The following is a 25,705-nucleotide window of genomic DNA, read 5'->3' as shown; positions in this document are numbered from 1 at the left end:
AACACATCGCAAGACTTAAGCTTCAAAGACGGCAAGTACTTGGTTCCACCGTCGCTACACGCCACAATTCTTTCGCTTTATCACGACACTCCCCTTTGTGGCGACGGATTCTCCCGTACATATGCAAAAATTAAGCAGCGCTTTACTTGGCATGGAATGATGGCATATGTAAATTAATACGTCCAATCGTGTCATATCTGTCAACTCGCAAAAGCGAAATTTTAGCCTCAACCCGACGTAATTACACTCTTCAGTGCCCTTCGAAGTCGTCCACATTGATTTTGCCTAGATCCAGAAGAAGTCAGAGAGTACGAAGAAAACTCAGTCCTTCCGACTGGCCATCGACCAATGCACACGGATGACTGCAGAGCGAGTGGGAAAAGAAAATTCGCACACCATACTAGCCCTTTTGAGCCGACGCATGTTTCAAAACACCAAGACTACAATATGGGGTAACGCTTTCAAGGCTTAACGGCTTTCAAGAGCAAGCTCCTACAAGACTGGGAGAACCAACGTGGCATCACTCTCAGATATGCATCGCCATACAACCCTGCGGGAAATGGTCTTGCCGAACGAGCAATCCGGGATATCAAACAGTACATCATGTTGTACCCCGAGTTCCCGGGAGGCTGAAAATGTTGTCTTGAAGCAGCCGTTTACCACCACAATAGATCAGAAACTGCAGCGCTTGGATGCTCACCACATTTTGCGGCTTCCGGTGGGCAACAGTGTTCCATGCAGACAAGCAACTTGATATCCGGGACGGCGTACTGCTGCATGAGAAACGCACTACCCCTCGTGAAGAAATGAGCTAAAGACAATCAATGAAGATGTCCTACGATAAGCGCCATTCGACCAAGATCCCTGTGCTACGCGTCCAACCGCTCAATAAGTCATGGTGTGACGGCGATTCGGCCCCGTACATGCAGCGAATGCTCAAGAATGTCAACGAGAGAGAAGCAGTGGATATCCTTCACATAGAGGACATACCCCACTTGATTCACGTAGGAGCGGCAAAGGCGATCGCACCAGGATGCGTGGTAGACTTATAGCAGATCGTCTTAAACGCGGGTGCCCTTTTCAAACACAGCAATCGGCTGTATCAGGAGTGTCACGAGCTATGTATTGCCAATGGGATAGCACACTCAGACATAAAAAGCCACCTGTTATTGTACCTCAGCGCTGGTACAGAGTCTGTGGATCGAGAACGCGGTCTTGTTTCTTTGTTGTGTTGTGTTTTGTGTGTGTTTTTTTGATGTGGTCATGTGGGATTAAGATCACGTGTGTCGTGCTTTTGAGTGTAATAATAGTGCAAGATTCTGGGTCTTACGAGAGGCTCATTCACGAGTTGTATTTAAGTACTAACTGAGACTCTAAAGCATATGTGAGCAATAAGAGGCTGAATAAAATACAGTAAGTACAGAGTGTCCCCGCTAACTATGGCTCAATTTTTCATATTTGGACAAATATTTTCTTTTTTTTTCTCGCAGTCATAAATGATCCCAATATGGGCAGGAGCAACTAGGGCACGAGCCTAAGTCGATGTATTCATTTTTTTTTTTTTGTAGCCGGGGTCGGTACTGCCGGCATCCCAGGCGTTTCAAGCACAGCAGAAAGGAAGGGATCGCGAAAGTCGTACATTAATTCGTTTTGATGATGCAGCCAAACGCACCATGCAGTCAAGAGAATACGACGCTGATCAGACGCGACAAAGTTACTCAAATCAGACATGGAGGCGCTGACACAGTACCGAATTTTAATTCATCGTACGTTCTCGCCTTTGCATGCGATGCACAAAGACAAACATTTTAATATAGCACCGTACGATTATTACCTTTGTACGTTTTAGTTAATAGTGACTTCTTCGATTGGAAAGTTTTCGTGATTACGGCTCGGAAAGCATGATAAGGCTGTCGCTTCGAAGCGGGTGACATCTCATTGCTAATCGTGTATCTGATAACCACCTTAACGTATCGCGTTCTTAGAGCTCTCGGGATGTACCCCCCCCCCCGAAAAAAGCAAAAATCACTAAATAGAGTCCCGGTTATATCTACACCTTATGAATTGAACTAGTACGATCAAAGATAAACAAAAAATATAAATGTGTTCACCAACAAGTAGTGTCAATTTCTTAAGCAACAATTGTAGTGCTAAGAGGTAGCATGAAATATGTGTACCGGATAATTTTTTGAAATGTGTTGTGTATGTTCAAAGATACCGCGCTTGACTGTACAATGCGAGCACAGCAGCGCGAGCTCTCGTTCTTTTGTGCTGGTTCTGGAACTGATCGGACGCATGTTCTGCTGAGACGCCCATTGCCTTCGCTTCCAGGGCATTACACCCAAGTGAGCGCAACTACGCGCAGATCGACAGGGAGGCTTTGGCAATCATATTTGGGGTGACCAAGTTTAGGCAATACCTCTACGGACGCAAATTTGTGATATACACAGATCACAAGCCGTTGCTTGGTCTCCTGCACCCACATCGGCAAATGCAACAAGCAATTTCGCCAAGGATGCTTCGTTGGACGCTGACGCTCGGAGCGTACAGTTACGAACCCCGTTACCGGAAGGGAGAAGACATGGGCAACGCCGATGCCCTCAGCCGATTGCCACTAGAGGTGGAGCCCGGAGCCACAGCTGAACCCAACCCTCAGGAGGTTTTCCTTATTGAAGAAGTGCCAGAAGCAGCGATACATGCCAGAAACGTTGCTGCTGCAACAGACAGAGATCAGGTGTTGCTTCGGGTTCAACAGTGGACTAGAGACGGTTGGCCGAAGCCATCACCTCAAGCGAGAGATCTCAAGCCTTACTGGACACGCCGTTTCGAGATATCTATTCAGGATGGTTGCCTGCTTTGGGGAACCAGAGTTATTGTCCCTCAAGCACTACGGCAGGGGATCCTCACCACACTGCATTCAGGCGACGCAGGGATCGTACGCACGAAAGCAATGGCCAGAAGCTTTGTATGGTGGCCGGGGATCGATGCTGACATTGAGAGCATGATCGGTCGGTGCACCCCGTGCTAATTAACGCGAAATATGCCACCGAGAGACACGTCACACCCGTGGCTGCCGCCGCAGAAGCCTTGGTCAAGGCTGCATCTGAATTATGCGGGGCCTTTTCAAGGGCGCACGTTCTTGGTGATCGTGGATACTTTCTCGAGATGGCCGGAGGTGATTCCTGTGTCGTCGATGTCGGCGGCCGAACTGATCCGTCATCTTCGCTGTGTGTTTGCGACGCACGGATTGCCCGATGTCGTGGTTACCGACAATGGCACGTCTTTCACTTCATCCGAGACGGCCGACTTCCTAAGAAGGAACTCGATCAGACACATGTTCTCTCCGCCATACCATCCGCAGTCGAATGGCGTCGCAGAACGTATGGTGCAGAACGTAAAAAACAAGCTTCGCCAACTACGACGCGACGATCCGGACTGTCGTCTATCACGTTTGTTGTTCGCATTACGTACAAAACCATGCGCGGACAGCACAAGATCTCCGGCGCAACTGCTCATGAACCGTAGCCTGAGGACCTTGCTAAGCGATGTCCGGCCAAGACGGCAGTTGACGGAGGAAGCTGACCAGTCACTTAAGCGAAGATTCAAAGCTGGTGACAAGGTGTTCGTACGTAGCTACAGGGGTAACCACAAGTGGCTACCTGCCACGGTGGTTGGCGTCGAGGGCAACTGCACTTTCAAGTTACAACGCGAGGACGGCGAACTGCAAAGAGCGCATGCAAACCAGATGCGCAGATGTCAGGCAAGTTGCAAGAGCCACAACGACGCCAGCAGTGAATGGTGGTTATTTCCAAGCCCAACTCCTACGCCGAGCACAGACAATACAGCATCGCCGGAGACAGCAGGAAACACATTAGTAGATTCTGGTGCATCGGGCCTACGACGCTCCGAGTGAGCTAAAAAGAGGCCGGACTTCTACGGTGTGGTGGTCTCGAAATAGGTGGGGAGGACTGTTGTGTATGTTCAAAGATACCGCGCTTGACTGTACAATGCGAGCACAGCAGCGCGAGCTCTCGTTCTTGTGTGCTGGTTCTGGAACTGATCGGACGCATGTTCTGCTTGGGAATAAAGTAGTGTTGGTTGCTACTCCGACTTGACTCTAGGTCATTACAAAATACTCAATTGACTTCTGAAAGATTAAAACAGTGTGGACAGAAGTTTTGTCATACTGAAGCGGAGCTGCCGCATGGTGCTTTGTTGGTGAGGCTCTGACCCTGGGGATGGGGGCTGAAGAACAGAGTTTCGCGTGATGTTCTGAAGCCCTTTCATAAAACACTGCCCATCTACCCTCAGTCGATAGGATACACATAATGCGGGAACGGCTGTCCATTGTTGCTATGGCTTGATTGAATTATGCCGAGGTTGGCTGTTGTAGCAGATATCTTTCGTATAAGTTCTCGAATATTTTGTACCATACCCTTGAGCAGTAGCTCTGGCGACACAGTTTACGACAGAGTTGTGGTTGCTCTAAATTCAGCACACAAAAAAATCATTTCCTGTCGTTATTATCGGCGGTGAGAGTAATATGGTGCTGCATACGAAAATACGTGCTAATAGGCTTATACTAGCAGCTTTATTCAGATCCAAATCGCCGGATAATCGAAGGAGCAGAATTTGAAAAATCGATAATTTAGAATTGTCGTTAGAATAACAATGCATCTGAGGCAACAGTGCTTCTCAAATGCTGCGACCTTTAAAACAGCAGTCCGGGAACACCGAACACCGAAGTTTTTAATTGTAATGAAATGTCCGATCACTTATCGCGTTTTCACGCAAGAAACATGAGCGTTGGAGTAAAATATCGCGCCCGCGCTCGCGAAATACAGTAAGTCGATTGATTTTCATGTATATTGTGTAAGTTGTTGTGAAGTCGTGAAGTTGTACGTTGCGTCCACTCCTAGGGATCGCAGGTGACCTGAGCAACGATCGGACACCGACACCTGTCAATGTGACGGCGGCCGCCTGCACATCGCCTTTCGTGCGCGTTGTTCTGCCGGGAGACGCGAGCGCATCGGAGACGGCTGCCTTTTTCTTTTACTGCACATGACGACAGAAATATCGCAGTCTGATCAGTCTGCCACAAGTGAATTTTCTGCCGTTCTTCTCGCCTGCACGACAAGGATATGCAGTGCGAAGAAATCGGCAACTCATGTGGATTGAGGGCAGCACACCCTAAAAGGGAACAGGGACGTGCAGGTGCAGTGGGAGTGAAAGTTCCGATCGTTGAACTAGTGAAATAAATTGCAGACAGAAAGAACGCACTTTGTTTGCCTTGTTTTCCAGGAACGAGGAGAGCCGAGTCATGTTCCATCGCTTTGCAAACATGAACAGCTAACCTGCGTAACACCTTATGTGAGACGCTGACTCTCTTCGGTTGTTCGACAGAGAGTGAGATTATGCGTTTAACGGGGATGGTTGGAGACGTATATAATGAACAAACAATAGCTATAAGACACGATCGCACACACGATCGTTTGTAGTTCTGTTTAATGCCTGAAACCAACAGAACATAATGAATAGCTGTCAGCAAGGAGCATCCCACGTCAGAAAGACGAATTTTTCGTAGCGAATAAGATTACTTTTAACGTTTGGCGTCAAAGTCAATGGGAAGTGGCTTGTGGGTCGAGCGCGCGTGTCTCCGGCCACGGGATCGAGTTTATGAAATGAATTGTGCTGTCGATTTTTGAGTCGAAATAATTTACGAGAATGAGTTTTACACACTGCTTGACGGTTTTCAGCCGGTCAAATTTCCTTTCCATGCTCCTTGTTGCAGAAGAGCACAGCCCGTACAAATAGGGCTCTTGCCAACAAGCAAAGAAGTGCCCATTATGCCCCGATATTCTTCTGGTTATTGTACTTACAGACCCACTTGGATGTTCCACATTCTGCGCGTACTTGCTCGAGGAACATTTCAATAAAATCTGGATCACTGCATCTGTCATGTTTGAGAAATCGCGGAACACAAACCTTGTTGTATTCCATTTGACTGGAAGAGGTAGAAAGTGAGGTAGAAAGGGTAAGTAGACAGGCAAATACGAGGTAAAATACTGAGCTAAGAAATTGTCACATTACCATTGATTGGGTCTCTTAGAATAAGGCGCGTTCAGGGAAATTCAGGGAATAATTCGGGGAAAGTCTGTGTGCGGCGCAAGGATTTGACTCATGGGATTTCTGTTTAACAATGTTACCTTTGCACAATAGCGGAGCCAGAACGGACTCGAAGGGCGGTGACTAGCTGGTACATGATTGCGAGAGGACAATACCCGAGACAGGTAATGGACATAGACACACAGAAAAGTTGTCTTCAACACATCCAAGTTTAATAGACGACCAACTATGTATTCAAAAATCTCCGAAGGGGTTGAACATGAATAAGAGAATAATTGATTATGGAATTACTGCGTGAACAGTTACTTGAGGAGTCCTCGCAAGCGGGCCTTTCTTTCCACAAAATAAGGGTTCGTGAATATATGTGTATAATACCTCAATATCTTCAAGTTGTGTCCATTACTTTGGTTCAAGTCATTCAAGCCAGCGTCTGCTTTCACCTGTTGCTTTCCACCTGTTGCTTTCAACAGGTTATTGCAAGCATTTTGTGGTCAAAACATTTAGATATAATAATGGACGTCATGCCGTAAACGCCTTAGCAAAGCAGCCCGTTAAGCTCGGTCTGACCCCAAGAACACACTGTCATCTGAAGGCTTATCCTCACAGTCCCGCTTTCTGTACATTTTGCATTATCAACTAAATAAAGATTACCAAAGATTAAAGGATATTCTAAGAGCACATTGTATGAACAGGGGTGTCACCCGCAAGAAAGTCAAATCTGATCTTCAAACCGTCCGTCCTCATCGTGACTGTGTTGCACGATATGGTATACACAGGATGTCCTCGGACCCTGATTATGGACAAGTTTAGGACAGTGTGATGACACATTAGGGGCGTAATCTAGTTTCGATTAATTGCTCCTTATTTGTTTCTTCCACATGCTCAAAGATGATAAATGATACGAAACTACAAGCAGTCCCGATGTCTTCTGTTTTGCTGATTCGATTCACTTTGGTAAAATGCCGCAATTTAGCCGTCTCTTTCTTGTATTTTCCATAACTGACAACGAGCGCGGCGGTTTCAAAGAGAAGCAGAGAGAAATGCAAAATACAGAGAAAACTCTTGAGGGGCAGTGAGTCCGAGAACCCCACTTTCAAAGGTACTAGAATTCCGTTCTGAAGAGAAAATACATATATACTACGAATACCGATATTACAATTTTCTGCTTGTTACACATCCCTCCGTAAATTCGAAAGTCCTGTTCGCTTCCGACACAAAACGAAGTGTGCGTGGTCCGAGTTTATTTAAATTACGCAAACGAACAATACACAAGCGAGGAACTGCTTGAAGCATTAACTCCCCATCGATGCAAAGTCTATGTTTCTTACTGCCTCTGGTTCGATACAGTCGGGTAAGACATTTGAAAGTGCGCAGGACAGTCAGCAGTGCGACAGAATCGTTTCTCTGACGTTTCTCTGTTTTCCGCGATAAATGCTCAATGTATCATTGCGAGTTTTTTTTTTTTTTTTTTCTTTAGGCAGATAAATCTTACACGGTACCGCTCTTTCTTTCTGACAAATATCACTCGCCTCTAGGCTTGGCCTAGACAACTAAGCTAATGTGTCCTCAGTGGTTCGGCTTTTTTAGCAGGTAAACTGAAGAAATAGCATATGCCATCTTCCTCGGACCCAAGGGACGTCCACAGGACGTACCTGATGACTCTTCACGAAGAATCGGCGAATGTCATCCTCTGGATGTTCCGGGATGCATGTTGAAGGACAAGAACACGATGACACTGTGGGGAGATCATGATCGTGTGCCCTTGTGGGGAAATGACTGCATGGTAGTTTTTATTCCCCCTGGCTGTGGACCCACAACGCGCATGAACCTTTAACGCGTCATCTGTAGCCCCTTAAATATCGTGTCAATTATGAGGACGCTGACTAGTAGGACAGTCTCTCTTCGACATGTCGGCACATCACGTTCTGAGGCATCACCCTTCATGCTTCCATCGCTGCACTTTCTATCCTCCTACATTTGGACAACAAGATTGTGTTCTTCAATGTTTACAAGTTCAGCAACCCCCCCCCCCCTTCAGTTTTCTTCAGCTTCTGATGTCTCTGCTACAAATCGGCGCAACACGCTTGTCTCCTGAAATCGGTGCGTTGTCTGTTGCATCCCGTTTGAGCGTGGTTTGTGTTATGAAGGCTAGAAAGGACGGTTTCTGAATGACCGTATTCGTAAACAGCAGATCAACACTCAAAGAAGCCTCGTGAACTTGTCCCGCATCTCAGTGAATGCAACAATTCTAAATCTATTTACTCTGAAACCCGTGTTTTCTACAAAGAGAGGGCCACTTGGCGGACAATCCTCAGGAAAATTAGGGCGATAACCATACGTAGTAATTGCGTAAGCAACCCATTTGCTTGTTTGAAAGATTAAAAGTCGTTTAAAAGGTCCTGCGTCTTGCTTTTCTCATGCACAATCGGTAAGCTCAGTCGCATTCATGTCCCCCCCCCCCCATTGTCCTCTCAAGTTTCTCGGTTACCAGTCGTTCATTCAAATAGCGGGTGTAGTGCAACGCACGCGAAATACGTGAGGTAGACTTCCTCTAGCAGTGAGTGGAACGGGGTGAGAACAGCTTTGATCCCCATATTCATTATCACAATGCGGCTGCGCAACCTTAACGTCCGCTTGCACGTGGAACAGCGCTTACCAGCAACGTAGTTTGTGCACCTGAGCAGGGCTCAAATCCCTAGATTGTAGGTCTGCACGACGTTTTGGAGCTGGGGTTTCGTGCTCATCCGTATATTTGTAATCGCAAATTTTCATCGCGTTGGATAATTGTTCGTCATCGCACTGTGGTGCAGGGACACCTGAAAACGAAATATGTGGTATAAGCAGAGTGCCTCAACAAACATGCGTGAGGAATGTAAGAAGAGACTGTTCTTCCTAGACCGTTCTGTCCCAAGCATCAGTGGCCCTCTTCCTCGCAGGATTTTCTAAAATTATTTGTGGATCCCTCAAAAACCTTTTAGTCAACCTTACGTCAACTGGGGGCTGGTAAAAGGGAAGCTTCCGTAGATCTGGGACCAATAGGAGGAGACATCGTCCCGTTCACTTCCCTGTTCTCTCAAGCATATTGGAATTCGTTCTCAATCTTAGAATGTCAGGCGTCGATTGGAATTGGCGAAGAGCATGTATCTTATGCTGTTGGGGTATCGCCATGTAAAAGTGCTAGCGCCGAGGACGACAGCAGCATGGACAGCTAGCGAATCTAGCAACATTTTTTTTAACACAGGAGCGACACTCTCCCAAGCTCTGGGAAACCACATCCCTCTGCTCCAAACTCCATAGGCCGAAACGCATGGGACCTTTCTTCCCGCACCGAAACACCGCACAATCGTGAGCCCTTGACGACGTCATGGTCATGACCGTAGCGCTTGCGACTGCCCGAAACGCAAGGGACATCTATAGAGCAAGAGATCCGACGTGCAACGCGTACCAGTTTTTTTAAATACTATATACATTTATAATTTTATATTACATGCCCCACCAACAACAGATGTCGCCTAGACAACTCGAGAATTAAAATTACGTTGCCTCCAGTAGCCGATTCATTCATGAGCAATAACTGGTCGGAATGGAGCAACAGTACGCAGAGAGCAATCTCGCCTGGGTGTGTATTCATCCAGCAGCCTAAGATGCCTTAAGATGCCTAAGATTAGCTTTTCCTGGTTCCTTCCTGTCTTAGGTTGGTCCTTTTAATTCATTTTCCTCCTCTTTTTCTTACCAGTCACCCTGATAGGCACGTGAGTTGTCTCGTGAAAATTAAACTTCTGCTGGTTTGAGTGGTTCATCCCTCTAGTTGTGTTCAGCCTCGCACTTTTTTTATATTACGCACAGAAAATTTTCTGTGATCTCTTCGCTGACTACTCCTGACTGGTTGCTGAAGAACAAGAGATGCAAAATTTTCGGACATTTTGGAGCGCTCGAAGAAAAAAGAAAGCATTTCTCTTTTTTTTCAGAAAAATTTGAAAATATGGAAACAAACGCGGTTACTGCAGAGTCGAAGCATACAATGAGCTACTGCTCATCCTCTAGGCATAAATGCTGAGCAGATCATCCCATGGGACAGCGATAGGTAATTAGAACATCGTGTCCACTCCGACTAGAACTCCGACATTATACGGTCGTGATGGCGATCGCTTGAAGCGGCCAGACGGAGCACTAAGTTGATGGTTGTTGGCGGATTAGAGGTGCCTAAGGCATTGTTGGCGGGTAGGAACCCATCAGAGGACGAACTTTCACATTTTTCAATTTTGTCGCCGGGAAATTCTGGGCTATTTTTCTGGAGACGAGGAAAAAAAACGATTTATTCCTCAAAATTTCCGTTTTTCCCGGGGCTTCGCATCTCTATGCAGAACGTCACTTTCAATAACACCCACCTGTACAGTCCCACTTGGATGTTCCACACTCGGTTCGTATTTGCTCGAAGAACATCTCAAGAAAGTCTGGATCACTACATAAGTACTCTTCTTGGAGTATTTTCGGAACACAATCCTTGATGAATTGCATTAGACTGGAAAGAGTTGCATGCAAAGACGAGGTAAATTGCAGATATTCGTAACGTACTGAGGGCTAAGAAATTGTCGTATGGCTATTGGTTAGGGCTGTTCGAATAAGGATGAAGGCGCGCTGCGCAGGAGAGCTGAAAAAATCGTCTCTCTCTTTCTCTCTCTCTGCATTGACTACGTTAAACGTAAAACCTGATAATTCACGGTAATGTCAGTGTGTGTGGCGCCAGGTTTCCACCCCCGACTCATGGGATTTCCGGTTAGCGATATTACATTAGTACCACATAAGAGTGGTTTTCGCATAAATTATTGTGCCTGAAAGAAGTAGCAGGGCGGTGACTATCTGGTGCACGACAGCGACAGGACTCTCTGAGATATGGAGTAGACATAGACACACAGAAAAGTTCTCTCACACAGCAAAAAGGTTAATTGACGACGAACTCGTACACATTGAAAAACCTCCGAAGAGGGGGAACACGAATAAGAGGGGGACTGCTTACGGAGTTGTCACGTGTTTTTCTATTTTCTTTTGGGGGGTCACTCTCGAGCGGCCCTGTGTTTGCACAAAAGAGATGTTCATGAATATATGTCTATAACGCATCAGTATCCACGTGTTGTATTACGTTGGTTGTAGTCTGTCAAACCAGTGTATGAGCTTTTGTTTCAGTACGCTAGAGCGAGGATCTTACGATCTAAATATGTGGACATCACAGTGGAGGTAATCCCCCCCCCCTCGCCAACCCGCTGGCCCATTGACCTCGCTCGTAAAGGACTGAATGGATATTTTCTTCCCTCGTGCCCTCAATTCGAATGAACCTTTAACGCGCCAACCATAACCCTTTCAATATCATGCCAATGATCAGTACGATTCCCAGAAAAACAGTCTCTGAACTCTTCCTGAGGAACTTTCTTTCATCTTTCATACTTCGTTGGCAGTAGATTGAATTTTCAGTCATTCTACATTTCGACTTCAAGATTGTGTTCTCCACTGTTTTTTAAGTTAGGCAAACTGTGCTCTTCAGTTTTCCATGTCTCTTCTGTGAATTAGTGCAGACCGCTTGTCTTATGTAACCATTTTCGTTGATTATGGTATCCCGTTTGTGCGTGGTTTGTGTTATTTAGGCTAGAAGGGACGGTGTCCGAATGACCATCTCTGTAAACACCAGCTTAACACTGAAAGAAGCCATATTCCCAGCGAGCTTGTCCTACATGAAAGGTGAAAGATGAAGGTCCCTGAAAAGCTTAGCCAGCTGTAGGGCTGGAACCCACACCTTCTGCATCTCTGTGACTGAAACAACCGTAAATCCCTTTTCTAGGAAACCTAGGCAAACAAAGGGCGCTTGCCGAACAACCTTCAAGAAGACTATTGAAAACCATACGTGGTAAACGCGCAGAAATTCCTCGATTATTCCCCCGCTTTTGAAGTTTATGAATATACCGGGTGTTTCTTTTTAGCTCCAATGCATTTTCTTAACAGGGGGAGCTGGCTTAGGAAGCAGTTAGTTTTTTCATTGGATTACTCGGCAGGGGTGCTACTAGGAAACCGTATTTTTTCCCCAATTAGGGGACTAATTAACATTGACTCGAACATTGCCAGTAACTTGAAGGAGCACATTGCAATTGCTATATTAAAGCATGATCTCCTCGTGATCCGCTCAAACCGCTGATGAAGCACAAAAGTAATCCCAGCGTGTGCCACAGACCTAACTATTTCAGCTCTGCCGTCTGCTGAGGAGGGCGTCGCTCTGTTTGAGAAAACTTTTATTGCTGAGTGTTTGTGTTCTCCGTTTCTCCGGTGTCGTACGTCTTGTTACAGTGCCTCCGGAAGCGCTGGGGCCGGAAACTCAGTCACAGACAAGCCCTCTCATTGTCGCTCGTGCTTCTCTGATACTCGTCCATTCAAATATCAGCTATAGCGCAACGCAAAGGAAGTACTCTAGGAAGGCTTACTCTAGCAGTGAGTGGAACGGGGTGCGAGCAGCTTTCATTCACATATTCAATGTCATAATGCGGCTGCGCAACTTGTACGGGAAATCGCTTACCAGCAACGTTTTTTGTGCACTTTGTCTCGGCCCTGATCTCTCGCTTGCAGGTCTGCACGACGCTTTGGAGCTGTGGTCCCATGTTCATTTTTATATCTGTACTCGCAAATGAGTTTGGCGTCGGGTAAGCCTCGCTTGCACTGTGGTGGAGGGACGCCTGAAAACGAAGTATGTGGTATAAGCAGAGTGCCCCAACAAACATTCGTCAGAAATTTAAGAAGAGACTCTTCTTCCTGGACTGCTCTCTGCCCCAAATACCAGTGGCCCTCTTAGTCTTCCAATTGCTTCGGTATCTAAATTTCTTTGAGGATTCTACAAAATTGACTTAGTAGTATATAGAACGAAGTACTCTGCGTCAGGTGGGAGCTGGTCAAAGAGAAACTTCCGTGAATCAGGGGCCAACGCGAGGATATTTCGTGTCTGAAAATACCACTGCGTGGAGTCGCTCGTCCAGTACCTCCCCGCCCATATAGTCCCTTTCTGGTCCCTGATCTCTCAAGCACATGCACATTCCTTCTCAGTCTTGGTACGTCAGACGTCAAGTATATTGGTACGCGACGAGTATATATATCGTCTCTTGGTGGTACATCGCAAACCAAAAGTGCTGAAAGCGAAGAATATACAAACAGCAGAGACAAGACGCGAGTGCTGCACACGAATGGCACGCTTAGAATATATGTAAAACTACATCTGCCTATCCATGACTTGAAAACCCGAGACGACGTAGGGACGAAAACAGACACACACAAACACGGTGACGTCCCTACCTCGTCTCGGGTTTTCAAGTCATGGATCGCCACCATCAGCTCGCTTGCTACCTAACTTTCCTTTCGTTTACATCTGTCTGCTCCAAGGCCCAAAGGGCGAAACTCGTGGGAACTTTTCTTCCCGCATGAAAACGCTACGTGCACATGGCGTCCATGTCAACCCCATAGCGCGCACAAAACGCATTGGACATCTCTAGGGCGAGCGACCTGGAGCGGGACGCGCAGCTGGTTCTTATATTTTTTACAACGCATGTCCCACTTATGACGGATGTCTCACGGACACGTCAAGAATTAGTATTGCCTCCTTGCCTTGTGTGGCATGCTGAATTGATGCAGTCATGACAGAAATCAATGATCGGAATGGGGAAACAACTCTCTCGTCTCGGTGCCCCTATTCACCCAGCCTAAGACACCTTTTCTGATCTAACTGCATTACGGTGTTTCTCTTCCCAGTTAGGGTAACGTTGGGCAAGATGATACACCGAGCAACGTCAACATTTTTTGCTCGACGCCGCCTCTCAGAGACGCATTGCCCCATGCGCTTGAAACTTTCCTCATAGGTGGCTCTGCATGTCCGCTTTATTGCACGCGAGAATTGGTATTTGCGTTGAAGAGAAAAAAAAATTGTTTACTTCTGCCTGGAATGTAAAGACCCAGAAAAAGGCGCGATTTTCTGTAGTCCCTCTTCTTGTCATCTGCGCAGCAGCGTATCGCAGGTTTATTCCGTCAATATAAGTCCAAATCCTATTACTTTATTCATTCAACTAGATATATGCAAAATATGGATACTCTCGGCTATCCGGCCTTTAATTGAAGTATTAAAGCATCCGGTGGTATCCACGGGGCAAGACATGACAACTTGACGTAATTTAGACGTAGCGCAATTTGAATTTAATGTAACTTAGAAACTATTAGGTGGCCTTATGCTGGTTACTCAGAGATTCCTCTTTTGCATACTGTCTAGAATTTTCCTGTGTACTAGAATGTTTGCAGAAGCAGAAGTGCACTCAAAAGTGAGCCACGAGCGACACATCAGACTGGCGGTGCCTTGTTTGCAAAGGACGGTGGAGGGAAATGGCACCAGGTTATGTCTGGTTTTATCGCTCGTCACGTACGGGGTGGGTTCAAGGGGGCCGTGTAGGTGCTTGAATTAGATCTAATTCGTATAGTTAATTTACTACGGCGTGTCTTATCTTGCCCCACGTGCTGCATTTTTAAATTTCTTATTCTGCGTTTATTTTAGAACCTATTACGTGAGTTCTGATTTACAGATCATAAGCTCTATATTTGTCAGAATGTGCCCATGGGTGTTTTTAAAGAAAACACACGAAACATAAAAAAATCCATATGGGGCCAATATGGGGCCAGTATGGGAGTGCAACCAGGCTTGATATTGTCACGGGTGAAAAACAGACGAGCGAGACGGCGAATAATCTGCGAACACTTTATTCAGCTGCTTAGCTGGCTAACACAAGAGCGGGAGCTCTCGGACAGAACTAAGGTAAAGGAATAATGCTCGGACTGGGAGCTCACAAACTTTTATACACAGCGGCGAACATTGTAGAAAGCACGCGTCGGTGGAGAGAAGGAAATACAGAAGCCTCTCCAAGGTCGTCGGCCCGTCCTTGAGATTCATGTGAGCGAAGGAGCAGATGGAAGGATCGCTTGCCATGTAGCGCGACGTGTCGCGGGCCCCAGCCCGTCGTTCGACGCCTCGTTGCCTGTTGTTGATGTTGCTTGTGGTCGCCCCAAAGACGATACGTGGCAATATTAGACCAATATGGTCTCCCCATATTGGCAAGCCCATTTTGCGCCAATATTTCCAATAACGTCAAAAGGGAGCCCGTGTAATAATAAAGCATTCTCCGGTACAATGCCCACCACTGCTATTACTTCTCTCTTGTTTTTGCTTTTTTCATTTCTTCAGATCTTATTGATCCACGTTGTATAGCATTACAGAAACAACACTGCATCGTCATAAAAACGAAGAACAGGTGCTATGTCCCACTTGCTGAAGGACCCGGGCAGTCCCACGGAATTGCCAATGCCAAACATCCCCCAGCAGTCTTCATTGGGATCGCAACAGTGTATGGACCAAAAATTTCTAACTCCATCCTAGAGTACAAAGGAGCGGAACACTTTCGTGATGGTGACAGACATACACATCAGAGACTCACACTGCCTGCAGTAACTTGAAAGCACCTAGCGTTATCGAAGAGATATCCGTTCCTATCAAACATTGTGTGTTCAACTTGACCTGCTATAATTCCGTTATCATAAGAGGAACCAGCGACATTTTAGCCCGAATCAAACGTCCGAACCGAGTGTGTGTTGTGCATGGGCATTAGTTGTAGGACGCGTGATTTCGCTTGAACGCCCACGCTGTCAGTCGGTTCAACGGATTTGCATTGGCCTCACGAAGAAAAATGGTGGCTGTTTGCAGCAAGTGGAAAGTTTAGCTGTTGAGTTCTCGAAAGATATGTATCCTCTGCGGTTTGTGCAAAACAGAAGACACGTGCTGGACAAGATGGCCGACAAGGAGGTGAGCGCGCACATCGAGCAGCGTATTGTCATGAAGTTTCTCGTGAATGAAGGCGTAATGTGATCTGGAATTCAAAGAAGACTTCAGGCTCAGTATGGCCACGATACACTTAGAAGCAGCAAAGGGTTTGAGTGGCGCAAACGGTTCCGAGACGGCCGTACATCAATGCAGGACGATCCCGGCCCGGGCGGCTCAGAGGCCAGTGTCAGAGTTCCTGAAAACATCCAACTTGTGGAGCGCCTGATCCTCAAGTACCAAGGGAAAACATGTCTCGAACTGGCTCGTCTCGAACTTTCATGTCTCCAACTGGCTCGAAAGACGGACCTTTCTGTGGGAACGTTGAACACTATCATTCATGAACACCTCCAGTTTCGGAAAGTTAGTGCCCGTTGGGTCCCGAGGCAGCTCTCCGTGTTTGACCGGCAGAGAAGACTGGAAATCTCCCATAGCTAAGGTACCGTTTCGACACTGAAAGACAGCCGTTCCTTGATCGGATCATGACGTGCGATGAAACGTGGGTGATCCATTTCACTCCTGAGTCTGAACGCGCATCAAAACAGTTGAAGCATCCGGGCTCGCCAGCTCCCAAGAAATTCCAAAGCACCCAGTCTGCGGGTAGAGTCATGACCACGGTTTTCTGGGACAAGGCTGGCGTTGTTCACGTTGATTTGCTGGCCAGTGGTAATGCCATCAATAGTGCATAGGAGCTGAAGCAAAAGCGGCCGGGCCTCATCACCAGAGGAGTCCTCCTCATACAGGACAGTGCACGCCCTGTACCAGGAACTTGGCTGGGAATTGCTGCCACATCCCCCTTCCAGTCCAGACCTTGCCCTCAGCGATTTCTATCTCTTCGGGTCACTGAATGTGTTCCTTGGGGGCCGCCACTCCAGCTGCGACGATGAGGTCAAGAATGCGGTCAAGAACGCGCCGATAAGGACTTCTACGCTGCTGACATCCAAGCCCTCGTGAAACGCAGGGATACGTGCATTAGTGCAGCTGGAGATTACGTTGAAAAATAAAACTAATTTCTCGCCTATAAGTTCATTTTACTTTTTCGAAAAATGGTTTGACTTGAACACCTCTTGTATATTTCCAAAAGTCCTGGAAACAAAAAGGAAAAATAAATAAACACATTTTCGTTGTGTATTTTTTTAAAAACTTTTGTGGTGCTCCCATCAAGTAATCTGTCCTAATGGTCCCATCAAACCGCTAAACCATTGGTCCTATTGAAGATGTCGAAAATTACAATACGCATATTGGTCTAATGGTTCCATTAGGACTTGCTCTGATGGATTTTTCGATCTGGCATGAACTCGATGGCGTCAGGATGCCTTTCAACTGGACGAGGCACATTTGTGTAGTTTCGCCCGCCAAAAAGCGCTGTCCACAACGTTTGTGAGGACTTGCGACAGTAATTCACACCGTCTTGGTAGCTACCGGCGTTGCGATGAACATCTAAGGCGATGCCTATATTACTAGATTCCTATAGTAGTTTTTGAGTTCTTCTCTTTTAGAGTACATTGCGGCATAGTGTTGATGTTGTTTTGAATGTGAAGAGCAGAGCACTCGGCACATTTCTTGAGGTAGATTCTCTTGAATAGTTAACATTCTCCTGGTTCAATATTGTTTACGCTGACTACAAAAACGTTTCACCACACTGGAAATTTATTTTAAGTGCGCTGTTTGTGAAGCCTAACAGTAACGCTGCGCGTTGTACTTCGATGCTTGAAACAGAAACTTGCATAGAAGTAACCAAATAAGTGTTTATGCTGAAGAGAAAGGCCAGCCTACTCGTCTTCTAATACTACTGATGCCACTACATCTTCCCTTTCTGGCCTCGGACTCCCATGTGCGCAACAACTGAGCAAACGCTACTTCTCGTGTCATTCTTAAGACCAATCTCATCCGACACCATCGTGGGGCAAGTTTACAAGTTTTGCCTACTGGTCGACGTTTATACTTAGTGCTATACTTTCTTGTTCATTATTTTTACACGACTAGCAAGCTACACCAGTGGGACGAGAAGAAGCTGAAGATGATGAACGAGCGAGCATGAGAATGGGCATGTGTGAGAGCACGGGAGCTTCTCCACCACATGAGCTTCTCGTAATGTGCACACTAACCACGATGGAGATTGTGACCACAGCAAACCATCGCTCAAGCTCACTTCGTTAGCCTGAACGACTCGTTCAGGAGTCTTGCGCAAGAGCTCGTGTCGAATTACGGGCGGAAGTGATGCATATAACACGCGTTATGGGATAACGACAAGTTGAAGTTCAGACTCGAGCTGTCACGTCTCGTTACGTTGCATGTGCGCCACCAGGACTGACTATCGGAGAAGGAATCTTATCAGATTTCAGATTTATTTGACAATGACAATATGGTACAAGAGGTTATAATGTACATACAGGGGTCCTGTAGATCCTAATCGCACGTTTCAAATATTTCGTGTCACGGGCCGACTTGTCTGCTCTGTACGGTTTTTCGAATTTAATTCGTAGTGAGTCGATGTTGAATATGAAAATTGAGGCTCGGGAGTATCGGGGATTCTACTAATATGCAAAGTGCATATTAGTAGAATGTTTACAAACCGATATCGTTGGCTTCCAGAGGGCGGTGCCCACATACCGCAATAATTTGATTTCCTTTGTTTTTTTTTGTTTTTTTTACAAAGCACAACTTCAACTCGCTGAGTCATTTGTCGCACGTTCCGCTTTCAGAAGTTGTGCTGGGTGCTAGTGGTGCTTTGCGAATTCACTCAATGCGTACCGCGAAATAGGCTAGAAGCACGCGCTTATGTAGCTCTATCGCAAGTTTTACGCCGATGACCTCCGCTTTGAAATTACGTGGGCGGAGGCGAAGATAAAGAGATTGGCAAATGTTAAAAATGGTTAAAATGGTCCAGAAATATGACGTCAGATGCAACCAAATGTCTCCGATATAGGCGCAGCATACAACCGTCTTCTTATATAACGATCAATGAGAAATATGCCGAAGCATAAAATTATATGCATGAGACACGAAACATCGAGGTTTTGGTTGAAGTGCCTTTAAGACACCAGACCACTATGATCATGAGCGACGCCACAGTGGTCTGTTTGCGGAATAACTTTGCCCACCTGAGAGTTCTGTAACCTGCGTTCGTCGCGCTTTAAGCAATCAGCGCACGGCGCTTAATGCAGCCTCTCGGAACAACTTGTCGACTGTCAGGAAATGCTGCCGTCGTCCTGTGCTAGATTGGCAGCTGAAACCTTGGTATCAGCTAACTTCCGATCACGTTAGCAATTGAGTCACCGAGGCCGGTAAAATGGTAACGTTTTCAGGCTGCATTATGCGGTCAGAGGACGCCATTATGATGCATTATAATGTCAAAACTCTTTCGGCTGTTATACTCACATATCGGGTTGGTTGTTGGACAATTTTTCATTCTTGTCTCTATCTCCGTCGCAGATTGTAGAGCAGCAGCGGGGTGGCATCCTTTGTCTTCTAGGAGTTTAGGAACGCAATACTTGTTGTATTTTAACATACTGGAAAAGATGGCATAGAAAAACTTGTTATATGGCAGGGAGCTTCTGATGGAAATTGCAGCCTGACATAGCATTCAGTCGGGTGTATTTAAATTGATGAACGCTGGACAGATGAAGCACAAAACAGGATGGTTCCCGTCTAGGGGTGCTACATTTGCATTAGCGCGACTTCTCCCTTATTGTGACGCAAAGCCCGGCATTCATTCATTTATTCTGACGCTGCCCTAGCGTTGCCTCTTCTTTAGTTACGCAGTTCAGTACTTGTGCCGCAAGGTCGTAGAAATATCAGATTTCCATTACAAAGGCCGTTTCTACAGATGTGGATTGGGGGGGGGGGGGGTGAGGAGGTGCTTTTTTTCTGATGGCACCGCCGTGCAACCACTTCGAGCACGCGAAAAACCACTCACCAACAGAGTAATCTTATATTCCCAGTTGGCTCAATTGGATCATTTGGTTTTCGGGGAAGGCCGCCGTGTTCCTTTTCAAATCTTTTGTAGCAGTCAATGTTGGCCTCGGATATTGTTGTGGAGTCGCACGTTTCTGCAAAAGGGCCTGCAAACGAAGGATATGATATGCGGACACACGTAATGCAAATCACACGTCATTTGAATTCTGCATGCACTTCTTAAACATGAACTTCACCACGTAGCACGCTCCTAGCTAACCATCATCGCGAACGACCTTTTTGCCCCTGATAGTAAACAAGAGGCGGAGCGTATTTTGATCCCATTGATGCGTACTATAAGCTCAGAATAGGGTCCGCCTCCCGTTTTCAACAAATCACGATTCAGAACGTTGTCATCCGAGATGGTTAGCTAGGACGATGCTGTCCCAGGCAATACACCAACATTGGCCGATTATGGGATCAATATGGGCTGCAAGGTTGGCCAATACTGGTCCCAGGTGAGCATGAAAAGTGCAAACAGGCTCCCTATTGAACCAATATTGGCTGCCTATATCGGCAAACCTCTATTTACCACATTGCGCCATCTGTGATAACGTCAACGATGAGCCCGGGTAACGGTAGTAATATTGGTGTCATTTTTTTTATTTTTCTGTAGATTGCCCAGCCAATATGGGTTCGACATTATGTGCTGCCTAGGGTGGTGTAGTTCATTCTAATAGTGTAGAGTTACCAGTGGTAATGCAATAATACTCTATAACACTGTTCACTGTATCTCGATTTCTATCGATGAGGATGCATCATACAGGTTTTTTTTAATGTACGTCATTTTTTCAAAATTATTATGGGGACTAACCAGATGCCTTTTTTTTCTACCAGGCGGACGTCCTATTTGAGAGCCTGTTGGGTTCTAACAGATTGTGGAGGACGGGATAAATAGAGCAGACACAAGATGCCATGCATGAACAAATGAAGCCGCGAGTTGTTTTATGAACGCGAAACTCCAACTGTTTCTTACACCGCTTGCCGAACCGTCAGCACTCGTGTACAGTTTGAGAGCTCCTGGAGGGAGAAGGAGAAAGGGAAAGACGGGGGAAGATATACGGCCAGGGATTCTGTGTTCGTCGCTGAAGATAAAGAAAAAGAACAAGATAAGATATCGATCGACGGGAAAATGTACTGGCGTCATGGTTTCGTCTTCCTGAGTTGCTTGACCTGGTTGATTCTTGTGGTTGCAGGCCTAGGTGCTTGCGTCGTCGTTGTTTGTAGCCCGCCTTGTCTAATTTCTTGTCTAAGTCGTATAAAGAAAATAAGGTGGCGTAGACTGCTGTGTCCCTACAGTAGTCCCCCCTTCCAGTGAGGGAAGGAGCGAAAGGTTATCAACAGGTCACCAAAGGTCGCCATTTTCCCATGTATTTGTTCCTATCCCGATGCGTGCAATGCCGGAGGCCGCCCTTAGATACCCCATTGTTACCAGACGTTGGCTTGCGTTTGATTGTAGCGCGCTAAAGATCCAGTTGGAGCACAATCCAAGCCAGGCCAAGTCACCGAAGGAGAAATGGACGACTGCGCCTGAGGCGCCTGGTACGACAGGTACGCTTTGTGATGCACGCAGCCGTGCACTAGATGCTTCCGATTGCTCAACACGTTTAAAAACGGGACCAAAAAGTGAAACACGACACAGAAAGTTGTTATACGCGTTTTATTTGGACATATTAGGACTAGATTCATTCGCAGAAACAACAAAAACATTTTGCCGCTAAACTTAGCGCGCTGAAGTGATCCGGAACGGCAACGGTGGGGTATCTAGTAGCGGCCTTCTTCGTTGCACGCTTTTCCGAGGTGAGTTAGGGGGACCTGGTTATCAAGACCAGGCGCTGTGGCCATCGTGCTCGTCTGCGGGGACCGATCATGTATGAACGTTGTATCGCCAACCGTACTGTATCTGTCGGCTGCGTAGGAGAGCCTTTAAGAACAGCATATGATTTTTTACTTGAAAGCCGGTGCCGCTCGCGTGTTTAGTGTTAACTTCATGTCACCCGGTGACGGTTGTCGTGAAGCGCTTAGGGCCACGCGTTAGAATGCGTTACAGGCCATCGTTGAGGGAATGCAGTGCTCTCCTTTCCGCGTCGTGGTGGAGGTACACACGTGAGCAAACTTTTCGGGCGGGTCCCGCGCTATGTCAGAGCTTCGCAAGTAAGCTATTCCTCCGCCTTCTCTTGCTAAAAGAGGGCGGCTGTTAAATGGTCAGGGTGCATGCCCACAACCACGTCGCAGATTCAATAAATTGTGTTGCTTGCTCTCATTTCCACGGCAAGCGACAGTCGCATAGTCTGTGCTAAGCAAAACCGCTAAAGAGTCGTTCTCTGCCAGATCCCCCGCGTATAGCCGTTACCCTTGGGAGAGAAGTGTGAACGACGAAAACTAGTTCGTGTGCTAGTTCGCTTCTTGTTGGAAATTCTGTTCGGCTTTTGTCTTTGTGGACCATTCCAGGATCCGTTTTCTGTGTGTGTCTGTGTTTGTTACACAAATGAATCTGCCTTCATAATAATCGTAGCACAGCAATGGCGGGCATCGGGGCCAGAGCCATTTCCGACAACAAAAAGGGAGGGAGAAATGGCAGTTGAGGTTGTTAGCGTTTTCCATAGCCCAAACAGAACACTATCTCCTTCGAACGTTCGAAATAGATCCGAAAGTATATGCACTGAAATGTATATCAGATAGACATCTCTGGGAGCTACGTGAATGGACGCCCTTAATTGTACATCCTGCGGATGTACCGTAACGGGCGTTCGAAGAATTGTCCAGATATGGTCCCTGACGGGATGTTGCAGCGAGCATGGTAAGGTTTGTCGCGTCGTGAGTTTGGCTTTCGCTGAACCAGCTAAATGTCTCAAATCGAACGCAGTAAGAAATACAGACGTTATCGTTAGAGTGAGTTAATACACCAAGCAGTTCTTCAGTCCAGTGTTGCTGGTATACGCAATCGCATTAAAATTAAACACCTCACCTTTTAGCTTGACTCACAGGCAAACGGTACCCTAGAATTGGTGGAAGTTCGCGAGACAATCAATATACAGAGTATGTTTTATTTTGGAAAGGTATGCCACTGGCTTCCTAAGTTCATGGTTCTGAGACCTCTTTTTGCTTTTAAAGCTTCACGCGCAATGTCCCTAACAGAAATACTCTGCAGAAACAAAGAGGACCAGGTGAGAAAGAAAGATGCAGTGGCAGAAGCTGAACCAAAAAGGCATAAAAAAACTGTCTGTCTACTTACGCAACAGCTCAATAAACAGTATCAATAATAATGAGAAAATACAGGGCACGAAAATAGCACGAACGCAAGTAAGCCCTTACAACTTCTCCAGGATCTCCGTGTATCTTCCTGTGAGGGAAACGACGGATATTTGTGGGAAGTCCAAACCATGGCCACTCGGAGATGTGGTGGATGTTTGTCGGAAAAATGTCAGTCCTCCACGGAGATCCAAATGGCCGGGAAAGGATGTCCCCAGAAGCACAGCAGGAAGTTTTCTTCCGTTTGGGAGGGAGACCAGCGCCACATTTTGGGTGATGAAGGTTTATGTAACTGAGGATTACACAGATTACACATGATGACTGCGGACCAATACCGGAGCGCGGACACCGATTTGCTAGTGTTCGTGACAGGAAGTCTCTTTTGACGCTTATGACACTGCGGCTGGCTGTGTCGCTTGTTGATGTCAGTTGCGCTGGCGCTGACAAGGTCAGTGCGAATTCCCGTCATACGACCAGTTTCGAATACTTGGATTAACCGGGAAGGGGTCACGTGATACTCGCATTCCACGGACGATCGAGAGATCTCTGGTGTGCCTGCTATCAACAGTTGGCGCTGTAAAAGTCACAAAGGCGAACAGGTACATGACAGGCCCGATCCTCGAAGTGTTCGCAAAACGCAATGACAAATGTCCGGATAAAAGCCTCAGCTAGAGCAAATAGGAGAGGCTCAGATTGTTCATAGAAGAGCGTACGTGTTCGTGTTGTGAAAGTTTCGAGTTGACGACAGCCATTGCAACAAACAAAAGAGAAGGCCAGCGGTCACAGCACGGCATCGTAAAGCATGTGTGTCTGTGATGGAAGACTGGATGCGTGTCTTACTGGATTGTGCAACTGTCCCTGTACCGAGGGCCTTAGAACAGAAACTCTAGGATTACCAAACGACGAAGAGATCCAGGTTGCCAGATGGGAGTCTGGTGGGACAGTGAAGCTCGTGGCGCCGATAAGCGGCCTCGTCTACGTCTCTTAGGAATTAGAATGGATGAATATGACACTCTCGATTATGGCAGAAAGCTCCAGGGGGAAGTTATACCCACGTTTCAGTATGTTACAACTCAAGCGGGAATGGTAGCACGCTTGATTTGTAAACATAAACGGATAAAGGTTTCCTAAGCTTTTGGTTTGAGACATTCAGGAGGTCTGCAAGCACAGCCTGAAATTATTCAGTAACTTAGTTCTAAATTCTGTCAAACGTCGAGAATGTGTTGAATGTAGATTGCACAATCAACGTAGATATTTGCTACTTATTGATTCACTAGAAACAGTTGAAACAACGTTGATCCAGTGTTATAATTATACATTCAGCTTTGCTAAACATTAGGCAACGTAGATTCTACCTTCAGCCAACACTTGGTGGGCAAGGAGACGTATACTTTGAAGTGAAAGAAGACGAAATAACAATGGAGATGAGGACTCAATGAACGTCCACGGTGGGCTTATTGGGGCTTTCTTCAAGACGATCTGCAAATCTTACTCAGGAGGTAACGACGATCGGGCGCACGAATTGATGCCAAAACCGCCTAGCGCCCCCGCCCGATGAAATTCACGAACATAGCCTAGTCTTACCCACTAACGCTTTTATACCTTTAACAGGGGGTATCTTCAACATCCATTAGGCTTAGCAAGGCTGTCTCAAGTGAATCATATGGTGCTACACAGACGTACATGAAACGGTTCTATACTAACGATCTACTAGGATTCACTTTGCCCGGATACACTTGGTACACGCTAAGAATTCACACAACACAGGGTTTCTGCACAGTAGCGCCAGTTGGTACATGGAATGCAGACTTAATCATCAGGAAGTAAACGCGTTATTTTCATCTCATGAGGGGGCAAACTCACACAGGAGGAACCCTTCTATGTAAGAGGAACATTTCGCGACTGCAGATGTAGGTGAAGATGCAACACCAGTACATTAAAAAATTATGGACATTGAAAAGCTTTCATAGAACTCACCGAAGAAGCAGAGCGATACGAGAGCGAGGATGACTTGCTTCATTTTAAAAGAACTGCCTTTGTCGAGCGCCCACGTAACAGGTGTACTGTACTGCTCAGTCAGCGTATGCAATGTTCCACACGCGCTCGTACCGACAATCATAATAATAATGATAATGATGATTGGATTTCTATGGCACATGCGCAACTAAGACTATAGTGTGCCAACTATTTAGTGTTATTCATAGGCATTTTATTCACAATGCACCACAATCATAATATCTGCTACGGAATTTTGCAGAGGAAAAGTTGCACGATCTGAAACAACGCCTTCGGAAAACACCGTACAGTGTGGTGGTGGTGGTGGTGGTGATAGCGCTTCACCGTACAGTGTCCTATCCCTTCAAACAGTATCCTAACCTCCCATATCCTATGAGATACGTGGTTTTGTGAGGTGCACCTGTCGTTCCATACCTCGCTTCAAGTACATGGCTTCGTTGTTTGTGGAGGACACTTCCCTCAACACGACGT

General features: G+C 46.4%; 1 protein-coding gene across 1 annotated transcript in view; it reads right to left on the bottom strand.

The window, feature by feature from the left end:
* LOC135373940 (uncharacterized) overlaps nucleotides 1-25,314 on the bottom strand; it is a 57,194-nt gene extending 31,880 nt beyond the window's left edge. The window contains exons 1-7 of the mRNA XM_064606981.1: nucleotides 25,196-25,314; nucleotides 19,929-20,073; nucleotides 19,391-19,521; nucleotides 12,686-12,842; nucleotides 10,515-10,648; nucleotides 8,783-8,942; nucleotides 5,880-6,004 (exon numbers count right to left, since the gene is read on the bottom strand). Of these exons, the coding sequence (XP_064463051.1) occupies nucleotides 5,880-6,004; nucleotides 8,783-8,942; nucleotides 10,515-10,648; nucleotides 12,686-12,842; nucleotides 19,391-19,521; nucleotides 19,929-20,073; nucleotides 25,196-25,238 (895 nt within the window). The 5' untranslated portion in view covers nucleotides 25,239-25,314. The remainder of the gene's footprint in view (nucleotides 1-5,879; nucleotides 6,005-8,782; nucleotides 8,943-10,514; nucleotides 10,649-12,685; nucleotides 12,843-19,390; nucleotides 19,522-19,928; nucleotides 20,074-25,195) is intronic.
* Between the last annotated feature and the right edge of the window lie 391 nt (nucleotides 25,315-25,705).

Source organism: Ornithodoros turicata, unplaced genomic scaffold (assembly GCF_037126465.1).
Source record: "Ornithodoros turicata isolate Travis unplaced genomic scaffold, ASM3712646v1 Chromosome36, whole genome shotgun sequence".
Lineage (NCBI taxonomy): Eukaryota > Metazoa > Arthropoda > Arachnida > Ixodida > Argasidae > Ornithodoros > Ornithodoros turicata.
This window is presented reverse-complemented; position numbering and strand designations above follow the sequence as displayed.